This window comes from Silurus aristotelis, assembly GCF_946808225.1.
Source record: "Silurus aristotelis genome assembly, chromosome: 9".
Classification (NCBI taxonomy): domain Eukaryota; kingdom Metazoa; phylum Chordata; class Actinopteri; order Siluriformes; family Siluridae; genus Silurus; species Silurus aristotelis.
The window spans coordinates 5,795,920-5,805,372 of NC_139582.1; the positions used below are offsets into that span (position 1 = coordinate 5,795,920).

General features: G+C 38.4%; 1 protein-coding gene across 4 annotated transcripts in view; it reads right to left on the reverse strand.

Annotated features, from left to right (window-relative positions):
- Nucleotides 1-4,420: 4,420 nt before the first annotated feature.
- The window catches only part of znf536 (zinc finger protein 536), a 183,609-nt gene continuing 178,576 nt past the window's right edge, over nucleotides 4,421-9,453 (reverse strand). For all 4 annotated transcript variants that reach the window (XM_083549851.1, XM_083549853.1, XM_083549852.1 and 1 more), the window contains one exon: nucleotides 4,421-5,370. In XM_083549851.1, the coding sequence (XP_083405977.1) occupies nucleotides 5,102-5,370 (269 nt within the window). In that variant the 3' untranslated portion in view covers nucleotides 4,421-5,101. The remainder of the gene's footprint in view (nucleotides 5,371-9,453) is intronic.

Genomic DNA, 9,453 nt, shown 5'->3' on the forward strand with positions numbered 1-9,453 from the left:
AAAATAAAATAAAATTGAATTAAGATGCTGTGAAGACTCTATTGTGGAGAGGCGAATCATTCCAGAGCCTAGCTCCAACAACTGGAGGGTTCTGCCGCCTTTTATTTTTAATCATGTCTGGGGACAGTTAAGTGTAGACTATATGAGGACCTGTTGAATGGAAATGAGATCAGAAAGATAGATAGGTGACAAACCATGTAGGCTCTTATACATGTATAAAGCACTTCATTTTATCTGAAAGTGGAAACCAATGGTTTGATAGCACTGGAGGAATACACTAAAATTTTAAACAAGCTGAAAACTACATACAGATTAGTAGCCCCCAAGTAGAGCATATTACAATAATTGAGCCTTGAGGAAATAAAAGCATGTATCAGAATTTCCAAATTAAAGTGACAGTTCAGTGCAGCCATTATTACAGTGAACACTGTATGCAGTGTAACAGCAGAAGAGTGAATGGAATTAAAGTGGCAGTGCATTTTTTGGTGAATAGTGGATGCTAGTCAGATACAGATATGGTTTAATGAGCTTATCCTAGGACTGGCTTAACGCATTATTGTACAGTTTATGGTCCAGATTTTTTAATTTATACTAGAACTAACTTCTGCCTTTAAAATTGAACAATGAATAAAAAATAATTAAGACTACATATTTATTCCTATTTCCAGCAAAATAACAACAAAGCAATTATCACTGCTGGAATCTTAAAAAAAATAATAAAAGTGATTGTACATGTTAGAGCTTTTTTTTTTTTTTTTTTTTTTTTTATAATTATGTTCATGTTCACTTTGATTTATCTTTAATTATTATTATCTTAACTGTGCTTCAGAAGTGAGCCTAAATAAACCGTCTTTTCAGTTCCACACATGGTGAATATCTGTAAATAAAATCTATAAAAAATTCTTCGAAAAGACATTACATCCTTTATTACATCATGGCTTTGAAAATGACTGTCTCTTCCTATTAGCTGGTTTGACCCCCGAAATAAGAATTTGGGAAGAAATTGTTTCATGAAGATTCATAAAGACAGGATGAAACCATCACCTGTAGAAACGCTGATGATTAATGTATATGCTTCAGTGTTTATAAAGGAATTGAGATCACAATAGGGATCTTATTTTCCCCCTGTTATCATAATTGCCCATAAATTAATAAAATCTGACTGCGCGGCTTTATTAGCTCGGATACAGACCTCCCAACTTTGGAAAGGGAGTGGAGAAAAAATATGAAGGGTTATGCGGCGAACAATCTCTCGATAATTAACAGGAAAGATAAACAAAACATAAATTTGGATATTGCGTTTATTTGGACCACCACTCAAATATGTGTGAACCGCACTATTTTAATTAAATGATAAATCTAGGTGACACTCTGCCTCGGAGTTAATTATTCAGCGTTGTATAATAGAAATAAAGGCCATTAAAGATGCCACACACTGTATTTCTCCATTAATAGTAGAAAGAGCTTGCTCTGGAGACTTTCAGCTGTTCTTTTTTTCTTCCCTCTTTTCCTTCCTTTGTCCTACAAATTTTAGCAAGAGTGGAATACGGAAACAAAAACGTGCCATTGTGTGAGTGTGTGTGTTTGGGATGTGGGGGTTATGCATTAGCTGTATATGAGCTTTAAAGTTTAACGATCATAATTTTGCACGCTGATGACTTTGCAGGGCTTAGTGTTACAGGTGGCGCTCGTTACTGTTTATGAAAGCCATTTGATTTCATTTAGTCGTGTTCACGGCCCACTTTGGGGCCACACGTCACCAGACTATTTTTCAGTTTCAGTGCCTGAGAACCTTATGGGCATCTGTGGCAGCCGGAGAAGAATTTCGGGGGTTTCGAAGGAATCTGAGCGAGTTGCTAAGTGTATGCACTCCCATGCGTAGGTAACGTTTAATTCGCTCAGGAGAAGGCGGATTATTCTCATAAAGCCGACGGCTGTGTGTTTATACTCGGGCGCAGGTTCTTTCGTAATTGCATGGTACGGAATTGGAATGATAATTAAAGATTTTGCCACATCTAATGGTTGCATATTGCGGCAACACACAAGTTCGCTTTCTCTACTGTAAGCATTATATTGTGTAAATGCTTGATGGTAGTGATGGTGGTGTGTGTGTGCGTGTCTGAGCGTGTGTGTGTGTTTTCTCATAAAGAGCCAATAAGACAAGATATAAAAATCAAGCAAGGCTGTATTTTCAGAGGTAGAGGTTTTATTGCGTAAAACACTGGGTAAAACTATACGGCTTCGAAGACATTATAAGCGCTAAAGAACAGCAAAAAGAAACCAATCATAGCTGAAATAAAAACCCGGTACTTCATCATAGCTTGCTTTTTCTCCATTTAGCTCCGTGATAATAAATAATAACTGAGAGAAATCCTTAAATACAATCTCTTCTACATGTTATGAGCATATGGCAGCAACAAAATCCTCTACACTCTTCACACCCTCCTAGACATATTCTTTATTTCGGAATGTCCGACAGCATGATGACCACGAGCACAGATTTTTTTTTATAGAACAGTACAGAGAAAGGAAATGACGTCCCAAGAAGCACAATATTTTATTATAGATTTTAAATATACACATAGTTTTATTGGTGACTAGTTGAAAACCAGTTAAATAGTCTCAAGGAATAGAGGACATACAAATAACAAATGCCTGAAAAGACAGCGGAAAATGTTAGCACCTGACTATACAGAGTGAACAAACACTATACAGAGAAAATTAATCTTCCAGTGTTACGAACAATATTATTGCCTGTTTCTAACTTTGACTCTGATAATCCAAAAAACTCTATAAAAGTGCTGGGGAAGAAATGTTGTTTTTGAGCTTATTGTGGGTTTTTGTTCTGTGGTTTATAAGCGCACACGTAACCACAAACACGAAAAAAAAAAAAAACATACTGAAAAAAGAGAGAGCGAAAAAGAGAGACCAGGTGATTGACACAATTAACCAGAAAAAAAATTAGTGCACTAAAACTTCTAAAGCTCAATACATTGATAAAGTATTTATTCTATGTAAAACACATTACCCTGGATAGAGCTTATATACAGTAAACAGTCATGTTGAATTGGTTGAATCGACTTGGATTGAATAAGGCAGTGAGAACTAGGAACAGAAAAAGAAATAAAACCAAAAGCAAAACCTTAATGGTGCAAAGATGATAATTAGAGAATCTCTACAGGGAACAGTTACAAATAGCTTCACTCAATCTCTACTTTGTCGTTACAGAAATGCTTACTCTTCCTTTTCTTTAACGTCCCTCTTTTTCTCTTCCTTTTTTTTTTTCGATTCTTTTTTCATCTTAGCCCCGAGATGAAGCTCCTCTGGAGCCTGGTCTGGGTTTTAGTTTTGTCTGCTGATTAGCGCAGTGTGTGTGTTGGGTATTTGCAAGTTTTCGTAAACTCCTTTCGGCAGATGTGAAGCAGCCTTAAGGCCCGGGGGTTTAAGTGTCGAGAGTTCCCTCGTAGAGCGGCGAAATATCGACTTTCTTAAAGTCGGGTTCATTTCTCTTTATCACAAAACATTAATATCCCTCCCCCCTCTGTCTTACCAGTTTGTGCCCATGCAATAAAGAAAGCCGCACGTTCTATTTACCTTCTTATCCCTGCTTGGTTTTAACTGAAGGAAGTGAAAGTTGATCCACTTTGGCTTGGTTTTGTCTAAGAGTCATTAATCTTGTTTTTTGCAGTTTTTTTTTAACAGGAATATTCAGAACAGATATATGAAGAAAGATTTTTTTGGAAGAGTGTTAGGGGAGGGGGCAGAAACATAAAATGTTCATTAAAAATGTACAAAACATATCTTCTGAAGAAAAACAATAGAAGAAATGCTTGGGTTGATCATGTAAACATGAAAATATCATTATCTATACACATCATAAGTAGAGGAATACTTCTTCCATACTGCTTCACAAGCTAGGAAGTCTTCAAACGTTGCAGAGTGTCATTACTGCTTCATCAGATTTCCGAGTCTCGCTCAGGACAGTATTGGATGCGACAAAAATGTTTAAAACAACATTCGAATTCTGGATAAAAATACACCGGATGTGTTACGTGACGGCTGCTTCACTGGAGCTATGCACATCATGGCTTCTGTAATGATTAAACAGACACCTCTTTGTCATCTAAGATAGAATAAAGTTAAGAAACGCACATTCAACATTTCACCCTCACCTTAAATGTGATACTTGAACAAATGACACACTGTAACTGCCCAAATAACACACTTTTGACTCTAATGGGGCCTGTAAATACATTTCATTGATTTTTTTCTTCTTCTGTTGGTGGTCATCTTGATTTTAGTGTAAGGGAGAGAGGGAAGATATGAAGAGGGGGGGTTTGCTGGGCAGTTCTGGGGGCCGACTCTAAATGACGTGTGTGTGTGTGTGTGTGTGTGTGTGTGTGTGTGTGTGTGTGTGTGTGTGTGTGTGTGTGTGTGTTGGGGCAATGGTGGAGGAGGTGAATTGATTTCCTCTGCAATGACAGCTCCAGTCAGACTGGCACCAAGGCCCCCACCTCCCGTCGTCTCCACCCCATCATCACCACCCCCCAACCCCCCCTCGCTCTTTCCATCCACTGCCTCCATCCGCTCTCGTCAGTGGCGCTGGGCAAATGGCCACCGGTGGTGTCATGTTCGTGAAGGGTGTGTGCGCCAGCCCTCTTCCATCTATCCTCCTTCTTTGACTATCACTGAATCGTTCACATGGATCATTTTTCTGATAAAAGCATTATTTTCGGGACAAAAGTCATTTTAAGTGACTGGATTCAAGTGACTGTCCTTTTTTTTTTTTCTCTTCTTGTTCTTCATCTTTTTGACTAATCCTTTGTAATATCATTTCAGGTTACAACAGTAATGCTACAGATTGAGTTTCACACTGATCAGGCAATGATTTCTGTGATTTATAATCATAGACCGCCTGTTCACTCTTTACGAGCACGCATCATATTCATGGAACACCTGATCACTACAAATGCCTGCTGTGGCTGAAATCAGGTTAGATACTAGATTTGTAGCAGTTCACTTTTCAGCTTTTCTCTATCAATCATGGAAAAAAATAACTGTTCACCAGCTTCTCGATGGGTATTGATGACACTGCGAGGCCTTACAGCTTCTCGGAATCCCTGGATAAAGTTTGGGCCATGTCACTCACAAAAGCGAATCCTTCCCCTGTTCCCCTCTGGCCAGTGAAGGGAACGTTTCCATCCTCAGGGTTGCAAGATGCATCAGACTCAATTCGTGAGCGTTTGAAGCGTCGATCCGGATACTGGCTGTTGTCGAAGGGCATGCGGTGGACACACAGTACATGGGTCTTTAGGTTGCCCTTCTGTGAGGCGCTATATGGGCAGTACCGACACTGGAATGGCTTCTGACCTGCAGGATAGAGGGATACAGTTATCTTATAGGCTGTATATGTTATAAAACAATCAATAAAAAGGTTCATTCATTATAATTCAGAAAAATAATAATTCAGAAAAGAATTTAATGCATATGGAATCGTAAGCCAACGGAAAATTTGATTTGATTGATCAGGCACTGATAAAAATGATACATTTATTTATTGATCTATGTATATTGCTTGCTTTTATTATTATTATTATTATTATTATTATTATTATTATTATTATTATTATTATTATTAATAATAATAATAATAATTTGCCAAGAATAAAATGAGGTGAATAAGAAGGTAATGTAAATATGAGCTGTCGTTAGTCAAAGCAGTATGAATAAGTAAGATACTGTAAAGTTTACAGTAAGAGTAAATAAATAAATAAATAAATAAATAAATAAATAAATAAATAAATAAATAAAGCTGAATACTGTAAAATTACATTAGCAATGAGTCTTACAATAAAATTAAGGCAAAAGAATATTTTAACTATACTATAAAATATAGTAATTGTCTATAAATTGTACATTTATGCATATATTTTCTATATCAATGCATTGTTCTCATCTAAATGACATCTGAGACTGTTGTATAGAGAATTTGTGAGGGTCTGAACCCTCAAATAAAAACAAAACTTAGTAGATGGTACATTGTGGGCTTTCAACTTTTTTGTTTAATAACCAGCCATACAAAGCAGACAGACTGAATGCAAATCTGTTTTATAACATTTCAACAGTAACTCTTCGGCTATGTGCAAGTGATAACGCTCCTAATGTAGGAGATCTCGTTCCAGTTTTTGGATTTCTGTTCTTTTTTTCTGTTTCTTTTTAAAGAAAACAATCTCAGCCACTCCAAGATATTGACTTTTCCTCACACTCCTGAAGTTTCTTTGCTGCACTGCATATTGGATCTGATCACCGCTGTGTTGTACACAAAAGCCCCTATTAGGCCACACAAGCTCGCATGAGAGATGCAGATTACGTGCCTATCATATCGGTGCTCTCTTATCGGGTCCGTCCACTTAAAGCAAAGCCAGACACTCTCGGCTGCACACTACTTTAGGACATTAATAACAGTACATTTGCTCTCCATTTTTCTCAATTCAATTTGAAAAGCACTAAATCAAATTAACATGGGGTTTAAAATAGCAGCCGGCGAGGTCCACTGCATGTAAAGAGGCTGCATTAAAGGTGTGGCAGGAATGCATTGTGGATATCATCCACACACACACACACACACACACACACACACACACACACACACACACACACACACACACACACACACACACACAGTGCTGTGTCGGGCTGAAAAAGACAGGATTTATAAGCGTTTTGAGTTTGGCTTTAGAGTCTCAGCAGCTTTCAAATACTACAATGTCTGCTCAGGCCGCAACACAAAGGGGATTGCTACAAGTTTGGGGGCTTTCGATGTTCCAGTTGTCTGAATTTTTCGATAAGCGAGCCGGCGCCACACAATGCTGGCCCACTCTTATTCATGCGCCCTTTAATTTCACACTCCCTTACATTACGCCAAGTCCGAGAGGCAGAATTTCCTCATCCGATTTTACACTTAAAGAAAAAGCCAGTGTTGGCCCAACAAGTTCCCCCCTCCATTTTCACACAAACACACACACACACAAACCCTGACTCCCCAACCCCACCCTCCCACTCCGTCCCTTTACTCCCAAAGTGCTGGCAAAACACCGATTGAGCTCTCTGTTATTGTCAAAGCAGGGTCCGTCTAAGGTAAAGTGTGCATCCATTTTTAATCCAGTATGAATAAAAGATCCACACTGTGTAGGCAGCTTCAGTCTCCATCACTCTCTCTCTCTCTCTCTCTCTCTCTCTCTCTCTCTCTCTCTCTCTCTCTCTCTCTCTCTCTCCTCTCCCTCTTTTAGTCTCTGAAGGAGAAAGAAGAAATGGCAAAGCAGATTGTATTACTATTAATTATTATATTACTAATAATTATTATATTATTATCATTATTATTGTTATTTTTGTTATTATTTTTATAGACAAAGATAAATATTGCTTTTGTAAAGATATTATAGCGTGCACTCTCAATGCACCTTCGGATAATAAGCAAAATCATAAAGAAATTCATACCAATAAACAGAAAACATAAACACAGTGTATAAAGCAAATGCAAAATTCAAACCATTAAACTCTGATTATTATGAGACGTACCTAAAAGAAGTTTCTAAAAACCTCAAAAATATATTTGAACAAACAATTCATGAGCGCAAGTTAAGTATTTTATTAAGTTGCAAATAATTGTATAATGCAAAAACTGCACTGTAACTAAATGTGTCTTTGTTTTCCAATGTCCAGGGTTTCTATGGGCTAGTTAAAGGTCAGGTGTGTGGGTTTTTTTTTCATGCATGGGCTGGAAATTGTTTAAACCTGGCAACCCTGGTTAAACTAGTAACTCTTCTGTGGGAGAGATGGTAGAGGACAGTAACACACTTGATGTACTGAACAAGGGGTACGTCGATAACCACTGAACAGCAGTTGCTAGACTGTATGCTTGATGAAAGTATGTTGTTGACCATCAACCATTACGATCTCAGTCTAAATATTCATTAGAAAGTAATTTATAGAATTAGTCACATGATATTGATGTGTTGATGTTCAAAAGCTTGTGCTGGACATGGAAACTCCTTCCAAATGTCACTTTTTACACTGCAAATATATGAACATGTGCTGAACTATCATCTGCTAGCATATAAGTATATGTCATGCTAAATGAGAAAGTGGTAGATGTTGATGTGCACTTCTGATTGGAAGGTTATGGGCTCAAATCCCAGCACCACCAAGCTGCCACTGCTGAGTTCTTGATCTTGGCCCTTTATTCCTCAATTGTATAAAAGAAAAATGTAAATTGCTCTGGATTTAAATGTTATACACTTTTACGTATTATTTTGGTCTGAGCTACACTGAACCTTTGCACTTCACAATTTTTTTTCCTGAGTGTATATTATGAAGTGCTAAGTGACATGAAGCAGGAGGGCAAACTTCATCACCATGACTATCCTCAATCTCAAACAAAACATGCCTAGCACATGTGCTCACAGACTCTACACAAGTTCCAAACCAAAACTGAACACTGAAGTTTACTGTCTTTCTTTTTAACAAAAAAAGAAGTTACTGACTAAGAGAGAGAGAGAGAGAGAGAGAGAGAAAGAAAAAGAGGCAGCATGCTCTCGTTTTCATGAGTGTGCTGTTATCAGGATTGCCTAATTAACCCCTGAAGGCCTTGTGTGGGGAGATCAGACGCTGGAGGAGGAGGAGGAAGAGGACGACGACGACGATGAGAAGGAGGGGAAAAACACGATAACACCCACTTCCAACATATCACTCCGTTTCTCCATCCCCCATGCTTTCACTCTGTCTTGCTATTCATAAACGACTGAGTCGCCATCATTATGGTATTCCAACCTTTCTTAGGAGTTTAACTCATGCTTCGACCTCATAATAGGTTTTTTATTCGGTTTAGTCCCCAAATGCGCCCTCTTGTGGTGAGGTTAATGATTGCATTTGATTTGCACAGTCTTAGAAATACAAACGCGTGCGCGCACACACACACACACACACACACACAGGAGCACACATTCATAACTAGACAACACCCAAACAAGTAAACACGATGCACATGATACAGAGATACAACAAAACAAAACAAAACACAAATACTGATTTATGTAGTGGTATGCATGCCAGCACTCGTGCGCACACACACACACACACACACACACACACACACACACACAAGCATTCAGACACACACTGTGGTGGTTTGGCATGTAATCAGAACCACTCTTATATAAATTCCATCTGATGCCAGAGTTACCATCTGTGAGAGAGAGCGCCTCTCACCTCCGCCTGCCTGCCTGCAAGAAACCTCCCTCCACGAGCTGTGCAACAAAGGCTCTGTGTGTGTGTGTGTGTGTGTGTGTGTGTGTGTGTGTGTGTGTGTGTGTGTGTGTGTGTGTGTGTGTGTTTGTGTGTGTGTGTTTGTGTGAAGAGAGAGAGAGAGAGAGAGAGAGAGAGAGAGAGAGACTA